Source organism: Rattus norvegicus, chromosome 1 (genome assembly GCF_036323735.1).
Source record: "Rattus norvegicus strain BN/NHsdMcwi chromosome 1, GRCr8, whole genome shotgun sequence".
In the NCBI taxonomy this organism is placed as follows: Eukaryota; Metazoa; Chordata; class Mammalia; order Rodentia; family Muridae; genus Rattus; species Rattus norvegicus.
Window position 1 is genome coordinate 167,037,946 of NC_086019.1, and position 16,471 is coordinate 167,054,416.

The window sequence follows — 16,471 nt, forward strand, 5'->3', positions numbered from 1 at the left end:
ATATATCATCTGTAAATGTTTATAAGGACTTTGTTATCTGTACAGGTTTTGAGATAACATTTCACATGGTAAACATTACATCAATAGGGCTAGTTGATACAATTACTTTGACTATGTTTCACCATAATTTTGAAATTATAGTAAACATATACTGACAAATGAGTCAATTCTAAGCCTTTAAGTGATTTTTTTAATGGTTGAGATTACATTTCAACAAACTGTACTGAGAACATAATTTTGTCTGTGTTAACAGCTGGAGAAATGGATGCTTACTAGAGAACCTTCCTTGTCAAAGTTGAAAAAAATTCTGTTGGCTATGGTGAGAGAATATATAATGGGAGATTGCTAAACTAAGCCCTTACAATGACATCAATAACAAAGCCAATGCAAATTAATAGAAAAGAAAGGCACTAAGATAAATGTATTGTGACCAGTCTTATCTTGATTCATGGCATGTCTTCTGTCGAAGCCACCAAAATTTACTTTTATATACTGTTCTTTATATAGATGCTTTGAATTATGTATTTATTATATTGAAGCACAGAACATGTACAGTTAGTACAATGTTCTTACATTCGATCTCTAACTCCACAGATTTTTGACATGTAATCCTGAAGACTATTGAGTGTTGATTTCTAAGGACCATGGACTTAGGTATGACCAAGCAGGATGCTCCTTTCCAATGATACCCAGTTTCACCCTTCCTCCTTCCTATTGCTGGGGATCCCAGGACTAGAGTCTCACCATGCCTGGATTGGCTTTCCCTTCTGTGTTGTATATCTGATTGCTCTCCTTGGGAACGTCACTATCTTGCTGGTGATTAAGACTGAGAGCAGCCTCCACCAGCCCATGTTCTACTTTCTGGCCATGCTAGCTACCATTGACTTGGGCCTTTCAACAGCAACCATCCCCAAGATGCTTGGGATCTTCTGGTTTAGCTTCAGGGTAATACTCTTTGGTGCCTGCCTCACTCAGATGTTTTTTATCCACAACTTCACAGGCATGGAGTCAGCAGTGCTCTTGGCGATGGCTTATGACCGCTATGTGGCCATCTGCAACCCACTTCGATACAGTACCATCCTCACCAACAAGGCAGTTTCCATGATTGGTCTGGGTGTGTTAGTGAGAACGTTTCTTTCTGTTATCCCATTTGTATTTCTCATACTCCGGTTGCCCTTCTGTGGGAATAATGTCATTCCACACACCTACTGTGAGCACATGGGTCTGGCTCGTCTGTCTTGTGCCAGTATCAAGGTCAATATAATCTATGGTCTGGGTGCTATTTCAATCCTGGTTTTTGATATTATAGCCATCGCTTTTTCTTATGCACAGATACTCTGTGCTGTTTTCCGTCTTCCTTCTCGGGAAGCCAGAATCAAGTCCCTCAGCACTTGTGGTTCTCATGTCTGTGTCATCCTTGCCTTCTACACACCAGCCCTCTTTTCCTTCATGACTCACCGCTTTGGTAGGAATGTGCCTCGCTATATACACATACTTCTGGCCAACCTTTATGTTGTAGTGCCACCAATGCTCAATCCTGTGATATATGGGGTGAGAACCAAACAAATCTATGATCGTGTAAAGAAAATATTATTACAGAAATAAGGAATATCCTCTCACATATATATGTATATATAAATATATAAATTAATATCTATATATATTAATTAATGCAATTAATTGTAAATTGCTGAAACTATGTAGTAGCATATGACAATTCAGTGATTGTATATTATACATTAAACATTATATTATGATATATTAATAAAATGAGATTCTTATGCAGTTTCTTTATATTCTGTTGATTGAAAGAATAAAATGAAAACTTTTTAAGGGCATCTGTCTTCACAAGAACAGAGGAAACTCAGATTTAGTGATTAATGAGTTTATAGATATAAGCCAATATATTATTTTGTTTATATTTTTATTTTATTAGGTTCACTTAAATGATATTGCTATATAGAATGATGCGAATAAAATATAAATAGAAGTAAAAAAATGAAGTTGAGTGTCTGTATGAAAATGACATACAGAATGGAGTTTTTAATTAGAAATTTAAAATTCAGTCAACATCTCTTTAAAACAGTTTGTGTGTGTGTGTGTGTGTGTGTGTGTGTGTGTGTGACTTAACCTTGAATCAGTCTTGATAGATATCATTCTTACTTCATTCCTACTATTGTCCTTCATATGAGAGGGTAAAAATATTAATTTACCTATTCACTACAGAATTTTATTGAACCTTCTGTGATATCAAAGCACCCTCTATTCTTTACGTGCTATATTATACATATCTTCAAACTAAATGTTGTATTTTGTTGGTATTCCATAATTATTTTTTAAAAGTTTACTTTAAGTAAATATTCACACTTCCTCATTAGAGACAAGGAATACAGATCCTTACTTCTCCCCCAACCCTGCTTATTTTTTTTGGGGGGGGGTTCACATTAAATTCCTTCTTTCTCAATTCTTTTAATTTGAACTATTATATATCTTTTTCTTTTCCACATTACTTTTATTTACCATATTATCCTTTTTTGAGTAATCATGTTCTGTACATAAAAACAGGTTCTTAAACATGAGCACACACAACCTCACTTCTAACTTTAAAGTATTTGTGCATATCTGTAATAAAAGACTAATGTGTGTAGGAGTGTCATATAAACAATGTAGAAAACTATGTAATGGAAATATATTTACATAATGTAAATTATTCCAATATGTCCCATTTTAAGTTACCATGGCTTAACAACCAAATTTAAAATTTATTTATTATGAGAAGCTTTAACAATGGGTTTCATAGAAACCCCCAATAATAACTTTATTTTTGTTCCTATTTCACATATGTAATTTTGCTACTGAGTAGTGTCTCTCTGTTCCTAAGACCATTGGAAATATGTGTTGTCTAATGATCATGATCCACAGGTTAAGAACCACTGTCTTATTCAGTGTTAGTGAACACTAAGACATGGATGTAAAAAGTCAGATAAGCATGTGACTTGTTAATATCTTGACATAATTATGATTTCTTAGTAAATGAGAATCTAAAATTTTACATGAAATCTGCCATCCTTACAGGTGTTCTGTGTGGTAGCTCTTAGTACCTCTCACTTTCAACCTTTAATGCATGTATTTGTGGAGAAGTGGACAGAAAAACTTTCCTCTCAGCATCAGTATATCTGTCCTTGATGAAGAAAGTATAATTTTGCCAAGAGACTGTGTGGTGTTAATCCAGGAGATGAAACAGGTTTGAGCTGACTTTAATTTCAGACAGTCCCCACGGCTGTACATGGTGATATTCTAAAGATCTCTCCATTTTACTAGCTACACTAAAGGTCTCTTGAACTACTTTAGCTGGAGGTGAGCTTTCCACGAAACATGCCATAAACAAGAATATTGATTAGACTTTTGTTTAATGGTTTAGAAACTATAAGCAGCTGAATTTAGAAAACTGACAATTTCTATTTCATAGTATAGAGAGAGTCTACCTCGTATCTTTACTAGAACAGTCTATGGCGCTTGTATTTTCCAATCAGGAATTTGCAGAGGGAATTTAATGAAAGGTATAAATGATAGTATCCATTTCCAGTAATAAATGGTAGTATCCACTCCCAGTGATGATTTTTTATTAGGTTGTGGAGTTCCCCTCAAGAGTAGTAACAATAATAAGGCATTGAGAGACCCGATACCAAGTGCAGACTTACTAATCTTATTACAAAGAGGACTCTGTGGGGAGTGTGTAGATTCTAGAAGTATGTTGTTACAGAATTTACAGAAAGGAGATATTTAATGAACAATACAAAATCTTGAGACTGAACTTTGCTCTCTTAGCTGAGTTATTTTTCCCTCCCTTTCTTACCCAGTCCCACTTTTCTTAATATATACTTTTATTTCCCCCTTTATTCCTATATCCTGTTGCTGTAGAAAATTAATTTGCTCTAATCTCTTCAGCGGCTACCTGCTCCAATTCTGTATTCTTGAATGAAGTCTGTATGTGAGCGCACGTGCGCACGCGTGCGCGCGCGCGCGCACACACACACACACACACACACACACACACACACAGCCTTATATTTAAAATGCCTTAAAAAGCACAATGGTTGGGCCATTCCCAAACTTCCATATTGCTAATGCCTCCCCTTCAATATTCCTGAATTATTAATTACTAAAGCCTATATTTCATCTATGCTACCCCAGATACAATTAGGTGAAGCCCCTTGGACCGCTCTTTCCTGGCTCTTAAATCACTGTATGCTTTCGCTTCTGCAATTTTCAAGCCTGGATCTTATTTCTTGGCAGGTGATTCTACTTCTTCTGCAGCCCCCTTTCCCCAAAGTCTTAAAGTCCTACCTCTGTCTCCCTGCCCAGAGATGTCTGGCTGCCATCAACTTTATTTACCAATCAAAGTCAATTGGTAACAGGGACCCTCAGCATCTTACATGCAGATATGCAAATTCTCATGAAATTTTGGGAACCCAATAAACATAACATAAGCAACAAACCAAATCCACAATATTTCTCCCTTTTTGTCCATTAAAAAAGGTATTTTTTATCAGATATAAATTGAAAATAGTCATGTTATAACAATTGGGTAAACCATAAGATATGCTGTACACTAATAATGTCTAGTCCATCAATTTTATCAATTTAGGTACATTAACATCTATTCTAACTTAAAGATTAGACACCTGAATTATGTTTTGACTTTAACTTGCATTACCATCTGAAAACCATCCTTTCAAATCTACATCATCTCCCTCAGTGCTTAACAGATTGTGAGACTATAACTACTCTTCTACCCTGTCAGAGATCTCAGAACAAATTAAATATTACCTGAATATATAGTTTCCAAAACTTAGCCAATTTTCAGAGATAGATGACTACTCAGATAGTCTCTCATTTCTCAAAACATTGGAGCATCTGTCTTCAGCCTCTTTCTGGCCCAGAACCATCTGACAGACCTTAAGTGAAGCAGGAATTATGAAGAACTAGCTTATCCTGTCTTAGCAGAGCTAAGCTGTCAACTATCCCACATTGTGTGTCTTTCTTGTCTGTAGATGAATTAGGGCAATTTTTGCCAGGTGGCTGCTTTGCCACGACTGGAACAACTCTATATGGGAGCTATGATGCTCAATATTTTCTTTGATCTGTGAAATGGGTACGGTTAGAGGCAGACATGTCTCCTAGTCAAATTTTCTATTAATAATGAAATGACTTGAAATGTCATATTCTGTGGATTTCTGATGTTTTTGAAGACTATATAAAGTATATCTGAACTGTTTACCCTTGACTACTCTTAGCTATTTTTATTTGAGTAATATTGAAAATACCTTATTATAATTTACTCACAATCCAATTTGACCATGAGTTTACTCTCTGGCCTTTTACTTGCATTACCTAATCATCCTAAATAGTTTTTAATAGCAGATATCAGAAAGACTAGATCTAGCCTTATTCTTAAGTGAATTGCATAGGTACAATGCCTATCTAGGAGTAACAATATTAATTTCAAATTTTGTATCAATATAAAAAACTTACACCAATGAAAACCTTAAACCTGTATCAATATATATTCTGTACCAATGTAAGAAATTATAACTTCATTTTTATTGAAGTGGAAAATCAATTATAATGATTTATACCAATGTAAGATTATGGCTATAAAATACTTTGGTTGAGAATAAATGGATTAGTACTCCATTCTATACATTTCCTCCCTGTTCAAAATTATGACCATTTCCAAATTTTCCCCTAAAATGACAGCCTATCGATAATTTATAAAATAACCATGACCAGATACTCAAATGCAAGGAATCATGATGATAACTATCCATGGCTTCTTCCTGATGAGTTGGAGCAATGGATTATTTTTTTTAAGGGCTGGAGAGGGATAGGAAAATTGCTTAGACTTAAGAAAGCTAGCATTAGCATCTGTTATCCAGTCTTTGTATGCTTAAAAGGCTCAGAGCTTGACTGAAGTTCTGACTGGGTCTGTGTGAAAGGTGAATGAACCAAGTCCATTGGGAATCAGCAGCTAATCCTGAAGCCATTTGTAAGTTGATGTCATTATGCATGTGGAAGCAGGTACAGGATAGAATGAGGCCTATGACTGGACGAGAAAGAAGGATGGATGGAGAGGAAAGTTTTAGAGAGGCAGAGGAGACCAGAGTGAGGAGGAGAGAGCCAAGAGAACATGGTGGCAGATATTAAGATTCCTTTCTGTACATATTACAGGTAATCATGACTATTCTTAAGGGATGGATGTGTACAGGATTTTGTGTTGTCTAGATGGGGAAATCTTGTTTAGGTGGGTGGTTTATATCCTGATCAATTGGTTGTAAGTTTATTGTGTAGATGTATTATGGATTGAGAATTTAACATGTAAATCTGATTGCTGGGTTACAGTTTGTTGAGTCATGATATTACCAGGTGGCTGGAACCAGAGAGTTCACAGCTAGCAGAAACCCACCAGGAGAGATACTAATTTCAGATGAATTAGCATTAGTTTCAATGACCCGTTGGAGCTGGAACTAGTGACTGCCAGGGTATGTGTAGGAACTGGTACCTCTGTTGTTTAGTTTTACCACAACAGCTGTTCTGGAAGCAAGTCTCTGGAAACATCATCAGGAGACAGGGATCTGGTATAGCAGGTCATTTCAGCTTTCCCACGGATGAATCTTGCCAGAGGTGCACATTCTGCAATATATGAATCTTACAACCAAAATGTTATTACTATTAAGATATTTGTATGGATTGTGCAAGGTGCACAGATCAGTTAAAGATGAATTTTTGCTCCTTGTTTGAGCAGGTGAAAGACACTATCCTTTTATGAGCTAATTTGATCAATAACCAATTGTAACAAATCTTCATTCATATCATGTAAAGGATGGCATGATGAATCTTAAGGATTCCATAACCAATAAGTATTGTCTAATTTAAACTGAAGTTTTGGCTTGTGATATTTTTATGTCTAAGCCAATCACAGGGCTGTTCCCACGTGGAGGAATAAGCAAATCAAGTTACCTGTGTGTTTGCTTTTATCAAAATTTCCTTTTCTGTAGCCAAGAACTTTAGGGAGTCTTGCCCTGTCATACCTGATCCATATCTCTTTGGAAGGAGTCCAAAGCCTTTTTCTTCTATTAACACAAATATAAAGCCTCTCTCCAAAAATAGCATGTCCTTGGTCCAGTAACCTAAGATCAACAAAGTTATAGATTGAATCTAATCCCTTTCTCTTTGGGCGTACTCTATTCTGACCTCTTTCTCTGCAGACCCTTACATGTAGACATGTGAATTCCTGTGTGATTTTGGGAGCCCAATTAGCATAATACAAGCACTAAACCAAATCCACAACAATATCTGTACGTCTCATCTCCTACGTTTTACTTTAGTTCTATATATCTCTCATTTTAGAAAGATAGAGGGAGAGAAATACAGGGAGACAAGGAGGAAGAAAGGGGAGAGGACGAAGAAGATGAGGAAAGGCAGAGGGGAGGAATATAGCTGAGGTGTTATAAATCATAGCAAACAGGGTTTTCTTCAGCCCAGTGTTGACCAAAACCACTTTCCTGTGCTTATCTTTCCCAGCTGTCTTCATTTGGGAAAATTGTCTATATGCAGTAAAAGGACATGGTTTTACTACATCATGTTTTGTGCAAGATGCTCCAACATATAACAAAGACACATGCTCCACTATGAACATAGCAGCCTTATTTATAATAGCCAGAAGCTGGAAAGAACCCATATGCCCTTCAACAGAGGAATGGATACAGAAAATGTGGTACATTTCCACTATGGAATATTACTTGGCTATTAAAAACAATGACTGAGAAGTTGGAAAGATCTCCCATGCTCATGGATTGGCAGGAGTAATATAATAAAAGTGACCATTTTGCCAAAAGCAATCTACAGATTCAATGCAATCCCCATCAAAATTAAAACTCAATTATTCATAGAGTTAGAAAGAGCAATTTGCAAATTCAATTGGAATAACAAAAAACCCAGGATAATGAAAAATATATTAAACAATAAAAGAATTTCTGGGGGAATCACCATCCCTGACCTCAAGCAGTATTACAGAGCAATAGTGATAAAAACTACATGGTATTGGTACAGACACAGGCAGATAGATCAGTGGAATAGAATTGAAGACTCAGAAGGGAGCCCACACAACTATGGTCAGTTGAACTCTGACAAAAATGCTAAAATAATCCAATGGAAAAAAGATAGCATTTTCAACAAATGGTGCTGATTCAACTGGAGGTCAGCATGAGAAGAATACAAATCGATCCATTCTTATCGACCTGTACAAAACTTAAGTCCAAGTGGATCAAGGATCTCCACATCAAACCAGATACACTCAAACTAATAGAAGAAAAAGTGGGGAAGAGTCTCAAACACGTAGTCACTGGGGAAATTTTCCTGAACAAAACACCAATGGCTTATTCTCTAAGATCAAGAATTAACAAATGTGATCTCATAAAACTGCAAAGCTTCTGTAAGGCAAAGTATACTGTCATTAGGACAAAACGGCAACAAACAGATTGGGAAAAGATCTTTACCAATCCTACATCTGATAGCGGGTTAATATCAAAAATATACAAAGAGCTCAAGAAGTTAGACTCCAGAGAGCCATATAGCCCTATTTGAAAATGAGGATCAGAGCTAAACAAAGAATTCTCAGCTGAGGAATATTAAATGACTGAGAAGCACCCAAAGAAATGTTCAACATCCTTAGTCATCAAGGAAATGCAAATCAAAACAACCCTGAGATTTCACCTCACACCAGTGAGAATGGCTAAGATCAAAAACTCAGGTGACAACAGATGCTGGAGAGGATGTGGAGAAAGAGGAACACTCTTCCATTGTTGGTGGGATTGCAAACTGGTACAACCTCTCTGGAAATCAGTCTGGAGGTTTCTCAGAAAATTGGACATTCCACTACCTGAGAACCCAGCTATACCTCTCCTGGGCATATACCCAAAAGATGCTCCAACATACAACAAAGACACATGCTTCACTATGTTCATAGCAGCCTTATCTATAATAGCCAGAGCTGTAAAGAATCCTTCTGTAGAAGTGTAAAGTGCTCTTCAACTGAGGAATGGATTAAAAAAAATGTGCTACATCTACACAATGGAGTACTACTCAGCTATCAAAAACAATGACTTCATGAAATTCATAGGCAAATAGATTGAACTAGAAAATATCATCCTAAGTGAGGTAACCTAATCACAGGAAAACACACATGGTATGTACTCCCTGATAAGTCGATATTAGTCCCAAAACTTGAACTACCCAAGATGCAATCCACAGACCACAGGAAGTTGAAGAAGGATGACCAAAATGACAGAAACTGGATATAGATCTCCCATGAGAGACACAACCAGAACATGTCAAATACAGAGGCAAACACTAGCAGCAAACCAGTGAACTGAGAATGGGACCCCTGTTGGAGCAATTAAAGAGATGACTGAAAGAGCTGAAGGGGTTTACAACCCTATAAGAACAACAATGCTAACCAACCAGAGCTCCCAGGGACTTAACTGCCACCCAAACACTCTACATGGGTTGGCCCATGGCTCCAGCCTTATATGTAGCAGAGCATGGCCTTGTTGAGCACCAGTGGAAGGAGAAGCCCTTGGTCCTACCAAGGTTGAACCCTCAGTGCAGTGGAATGTCTGGGGGGATGGTAAGGGGAAGGTCAATGGGGAGCACACCCTTATGGGGGAGGGGGGAAGGGAATAGAGGGCTTATGGACAGGAAACTGGGAAAGGAAATAACGTTTGAAAAACAAATAAAGAAATATATCCAATAAAAAAAGAAAGAAAAAGAAAACAACAAACAAACAAACAAACAAACAAAATAAACCCAATGACTTCATGAAATACTTAGGCAAGTGGATGGAACTAGAAAACATCATGAGTGAGCTAACCGAGTCACAAAAGAACACACATGGTATGCACTCACTGATAAGTGGATATTAGTCCCAAAGCTTGGAATACCCAAGATACAATTCACAGATCACATGATGCTCAAGAAGAAGGAAGACTAAAGTGTGGATTGTTCAGTCCTTCTTAAAAAGGGGAAAAATACTCACAGAAGTAAACATGGAGACAAAGTTTGGAGCAGAGACTTAAGGAAAGGCCATCCAGAGACTGCCCCACTTCGGGATCCAGCCCATATACAGACACCAAACCCAGACATTACAGAGTATACCAAGAAGTGCTTGCTGGCAGGAGTCTGATCAGGCTGTCTGCCGAGAGTGTCTGCCAGAACCTGATAAATACAGAGGCAAATGCTCCCAGCCAACCATTGGACTGAGTATGAGGTCCCCAATAGAGAGGTTAGAAGGAGTGAAGGAGATGAAGGGTTTTGTAGCCCATAGGAAGAACAACAATATCAACCAACCAGAGCCCCTAGAGCTCAGAGCCAGGTAGAAAGAATGAACAAAACCCTAAAAGAGACCTTAACTAAATTGTCCTTGGAGACTGGCACTGATTGGGTGGCGCTCCTTTCCCTGGCCTGTTCTGAGCCTGGAATATCCCCTGCCATTTTAATCCGACCTCTTTTGAGATCCCTTTTTGTACCTCAACTGCCTTGGTGTCCACTGTGCCCTCCCTGGAGGTATCCCTTTAAGACCTGAAGTGAATCTTAACTACACGGACCCCCCACCTCGCAGTGAGGTATGAGAATGGAGTTTGATGCAATGCAAGAGGTTTATTTTCCAGTTTTTATACTTTTTAGGGGTACAGGTTACATTAACCAGGTTACAATTGGTTAAGCATATTGACCTTTGAATCTATTAGTTAGCAAGCATCTGCAGATTATGACATGCATTTGAACTCTATCTGGGACCAGAAGGTCAGGTGACTATCAGTCAGTACATTCTGTGGATTTTCAAGAATGTTCTTGCTCCTCCTGAGAACTATGGTTGAAAAATGGAATTTGGCCTAGTCTTGACCTGAGGTGGATGGGTGTAAGGCTGGTGAAAGCTCTGAGGATCCCTCATCCCAACGCACTGATAGGAACCTCTTTTTGACCTGTCAGTCAATACAACATGAGATTTGCACCAAACTATCTGTCTTATATGGTTCAGGGATGCCAGAGATGCCCCACTGTCGAGAGCTGCGACGTGCTGCGCCTCAAAGATGGTGCTGGTTTCTGCCTTCCACCCTCCCAACGGTGAGCGCTCCTTGCAATAAACAAGTCCTTATTTGGCTATGTCTGCCTGGCCCGCTAGCATCCGCATAGTGACAGCCTATCTACATGACCCACGTGGCTTGCTAGGACTGGCCAGTGCTAGCTATTTAAGTGTGGTGCAGGGCGTTCCCCGGGAAGAGAGAGAGAGAGAGAGAGAGAGAGAGAGAGAGTGAGAGTGAGTCAGAGTCAGAAGAGATAGAGGTCAGAAGATTGTATCAAGGTTCCTGAGTAAAACTGTTTGAAGAAGATCTCCTGTGGTTGTGTCTTCCTTGCTGGTCGAGGTTGGGCACGGCACCCCACCACTTCCAGACTGGTGACTGGGACTATTTCTGGAGACATTGGACACAGTTCCTAGATCCTGGTGCTGCAAACCACTCTCCATAGCTCACCTATGAGGTAGACGGTATTGCAGCCTGAGTGCATGCTTTTCATGTGAAACCAGCAGAGGCCCTGCTCCTCGGCGACCCTCACTGGATGGTACAGAAGATGGCTAATCTGCTCACATAACCAGACTAACTCTTGTATCTTTAGGCTGGATAGTCCCCTTGCCCTGAACCCGCCATTAAGCCTGGGGGCTTGTACCATAGGGTTAACCACTTTCATGCATGGGGAAATTCCCAATTCCTCCCACCCTAAAGGGTTTTGTGTGCTAATCCAGTTGAGTCCCAAATAACCTATTATTCTGAAGAAACTGTCTTCCTGCCTCTATTAGGGGACCCAACTAGAAGTCTAATGTTACAGAAAAGAGAACCTGTCTCTTTGACCTTGGCCCTAATTTGGGGAACAGGCCTAGCCTGGGCAGGTACCAGGATTACAGCATTAACCCTACAAGATAAGAATTACAATAGCCTCAAAGCAGATATTGATAAAGATATTCATTTAACATCTAGAGAAATCCATCTCCCATTTAGAAAGTAATGTTGATTTCCTGGCATAGGCAGTAGTGCAGAATAGAAGAGGGCTAGATTTGCTATTTTTACATCAGGGAAGGCTATGTGAAGCATTATATGAGGAATGCTGTTTCTATGTAAATCACTCGGGGGTGATTAGAGAGTCCCTAGCCAAATGAGAAAGTTTAGTGAGACTCCAAAGAGAATGGGAAAATACAAAGGCTGGTACTTGATGCTTCCCCTTGGTTAACCCCCCACACCCACCTTATTAGGACCCTTAATTGTTCTCCTGCTATTGTTGACCTTTGGACTCTGCATATTGAACAAGCTTATAGCATTCATAAGAGAGAGAATAGGAGCAGTACAGCTGATGGCCCTGTGTCAATAATGTGAGACCCCAAGGACAAGACCTGAAGAATGTGAGTTACTTACTAGAGACCTCCAAGTGTAGCTCCAAGATTGAAGCTTGTACCAAAAAAAAAAAAAAAAAAAAAAAAAGGAGAATGAAGGGCCCTAGGGGTTTTGGCCAGCCTTATATCCACCCACCTTGGGGCAAGGCTAGGCCAGCTTCCAGCTTCCCTCCTCTGGTCCAGGTTAGACCAAGTTCCATTCACCATCTGCAGAAACATTCGTGAGTAGAAAATTCTCAGAATGTACTGACTAGCCAATAGATTTAAATAAACCTCTTGTTTTTTCATCAATCTGCTTCTTGGTGTCTCACTCAGGGGCGTCTTGAAGTAAGTACCACTGACTGAGGGTTGATGTCTAAAAAATACACGTAAGAAACGGAATAGACAGACACAGAATAGCCACTCCATGACTGAAAACAGAAATGAATCCAAAGACTCTGACTCACGGATTCACAGATCCCCGCCTCAGAAACTGAGAGCAACTGATGGTGGAGCTCTCTGTCTTTCACCAAAAATTCCTCCAACTAACAAGTGCATACTTCATTCACCCTGGAGTCAAAAACATCTTCCTAACTCCTGGAGTTCACTCTTAGCCACTCCACATTGATAATAGAGATACCTTGAGGCTTTTTCAAAGAACAAAGGAAAGAACAGACATTGCAATACACAAAGACACAGACACCCTGCTGGTGCCACATCCTCAGCCTCAGGGGTCCTGGAAATCTGGGGTTCCCAGCACCTGCACCAAATGTTTTGCCCAGATTGCAAAAACCCAAAGAGACCACCAGGAACCACAGCTCCGATGCAAGCACATAAGAGTCATTATTCAAGCCCAAGCTTGGGTCATAAAGCTTCCTCATGTAACAGGAGAGAAGAGTGACCCCCAGATCTAGGTGAAGGAGGTTTATTAAAAATAAACAAACAAACAAAAATATGCAAGCCGGGGTTTCCAAGCCTTGGCATTACATGAGAGGGAAAAGGAATATTGGTCTTTAAACTGGTTGGTTTACAGCACCTGGTTAGACCACAAGGAGGGAGCATACATCGGAAAAGGAACATCTTGACGACTTATATTTCCTTATCCCATTCTGTTTTCAGCTAGTTGCAGCTGCTATGTCTACTTCGCTCCTGCCAGCGACAGTTTATAATTTTTCTCAGACTTCGAGGGTGGGAGCCATGCCTCTCTAAGGGCAAGTTAACTTAGAATGCCATGCTATATGCAAATATGTAATTTTTTATTGTGACAGAAAAATTGGAAATTTACTACAATTGAAATATTGTTTGAAAATCAATCCATTGTTTTAGTACCATTGTTCTAGTACCAAAATCTAGTACAAGAAAGTATTAGAGTATTTGATGTAAGTAATAACTGATAAAAAGGATATAATTTAGGGAAAATTTGCATAAATAATAAATTGCATGTACAAATTACTAAAAGCTAAATGACGTTTTCTAGAAAGCATTATTCACTTTGATAAAGAAAGGAGGATAAAAAACAATTAAAATGGTATTTAAATGAACATATACATTATTCTTAATTTTAGTTTTAAATGTATGCATATCTTATAGAGAGCACAATTAATAAAAAAATTACACAGTGTTATGCCTATATGGAAAGCTTGCTAAACACATTATAAAGAATGCCTGTGTATCTGGTGGGTATAAAGTATATAAAAAATGTGAATATGTAGAATTAGACAAAGATGTGAGCTGCTCATGTATTGAATGCTTCTGTGGCAATTTAAAAACAGTGTGGAAGATAACTGATTAAGATTAAAAAAAAATCACATCAAATCCAAGGACTGAAAAGTCACAGAGTCAATATGCTTTATTGACTGTTATTGATCCAGTGGACATAGGCCTTCATGAGTGTTGATGGCTGCCATGGGCATAAGGTGTGTTTGTTTAATAATGTACATATTTTATATTCCTCCTATAAGGAATGTCCTCCCTGTAAATGACTACATAATAATCTGAAACAGCATGAGTCCCAGAGGTGAAGATGTGGCTAATGACTCAGCAAAATGGTAAGTGCTGGGACCTTCAGGACAGCCTCTAACTAACCCTTAAAGGCTGTAGTAAAGAACTTTAAAAGCATGAGTTCAAAAATACATAATTCTCAACTATGCAAAAAGTAAGGATGCAATATGAATTATACTAGGGTATTTATGAATCCAAACGGCAGCTGCATCAATGAGCCAGCTTGTCAGAAACAGACTAAGGCAGGCAGATTCCTGAGTTCCCGGTCAGCCTGGGACACTGCAAGTTGAGGCCTAGGTGTGGTAGAAATGATAATTTCAGGACTGCGTTCTGCCCAGCTAGTTTATCTTTAACACTTAACAGAGGCAGGCAGATATCTGATTTCTTTTACAGTGTTAAAAGTAAATGTGTGCTTGCAGTCTCCAAAGAAGTAAGGAGGTAGGTTCACCAGATGCTGATTGTTAGGTTAATCAAAAGGAAACCTGAAGGAAGTGACTGGATTGATTTGTAAAATAAAAGACCTGGTTTATCACCTGCAGGAGATGAGCTATCCAGAGAATTTTTTAGAACAGCAAGAGAGAACTTCTTGGAGAACTGCCTCAAGCAGAAGTAGAGAAAGCTGTCTAGCGATCTCTAGAAAAAGCGGATCAGAGAGAAAGAAAGCAGAACAGAGGGAAGGCAGGTTGGAAAGCTGGTTCCAGAAGAGCATAGGATGCCAGCTTGGACCCATGATTTGATTTTGATTCCTTTGTTTGTGCCACTCCCAGACACCCATGCTCTGAGAACCCCTCTCCAAGTCTAGGATAGTCCTTGCCATAATTCCAGTTATGGCCAGATCAAAAGAAATGAAGAACAGGATCCCAGTCAAGTGCTCCACCGACTGGAGGTCTGGAATTTCAGTCAGTGTAAAGACAGATGGCCTGAAAGACTTGCCAATGGTCAATGGCATGGCGACAGAGATATAAACTGTCTCAGGACTTCAGTTCTATTCACAAGTAATAAAAGTCATTACCAGCCTCAAATGTGCAACATAATTCTGAAAATCTATTTTGGAAAATACTAAAGTTCACTACATTCTTGCACTGATAATGAAAGAGCGAACCCCTAAACGGGGAGCCTCGTCTCTCGCTCCAATCGCCGGATGGGGTGCCCCCAGGAATCAGGAGTAGCCAGTCTTGATGTAACAGCAAGAGGTAGCTTGTATGTTACACGGATATGTATCTCACACAGGAGACAGAGGAATCGACCCCGAGCTTCCAAACTCGGGGGTTTATATAGGGGAGGTTAGGGGCATTCGTGCAGTTACACATGATTGGTCATTTCAAATGGTGCACAGTTACTTTCGGCGCGAAATTACATCAGCAAGGAGTACGTGCTCTCTAGCAGCTCAGCAGGCAGGTAGGGTGGCTCATCTCACTCAGGGGGGTGAAGGAAGGGGAGGGGGTGGCTACAGATGGTCAATGTTCTTGGGGCTGATAGCTGGTTTGGCAAGTCCTATCTCTGGCTCTCCCTCAGGCACGTCTGGCCCTGCACATCCGGATTCTGACAATGAGTAACCTTTTTAAAACTCTAGTTCTACAATAACCTGAACTTCAGCTTGATTTCATTTTTAAAAAATATATTTGTTTTTATAAGGATTTTTGCTAAAGAACCATTCACAAGTAACCGTTTCACATTCTTTAAAGCATATGTACAAAAGGACAATGAAAAGGTGGACGAGCTCCATCGATGGTAGTGCCAAATCATTTGTATTCTAATTTTTAGCATGCTTTCATTCTCTTTGCATTTAGGACTATTATAAATTATGTGCCCATTTGAAATATTTTTATTCATTGAAGATGTAATTTCTCTCAAGTACATAAAGAGAAGTTTTAAATAGTATTTTTAATAAATATAAAGTAAAAATCCTCTCACTAATACTTTTCACAGTTGTGCAATCTTGCTTTCCCCCAAAGTTATCTTGTCAAATTGATAGCTTTGCAGAAGCCCACA

General features: G+C 39.0%; 1 protein-coding gene across 1 annotated transcript; it reads left to right on the forward strand.

Moving 5' to 3' along the window:
* Positions 1–669: 669 nt before the first annotated feature.
* Or52e3 (olfactory receptor family 52 subfamily E member 3) lies at positions 670–1,605 on the forward strand. The gene has a single exon (NM_001000138.1). It carries the CDS (start codon positions 670–672, stop codon positions 1,603–1,605), a length of 936 nt encoding a protein of 311 aa, NP_001000138.1.
* Positions 1,606–16,471: the final 14,866 nt, after the last annotated feature.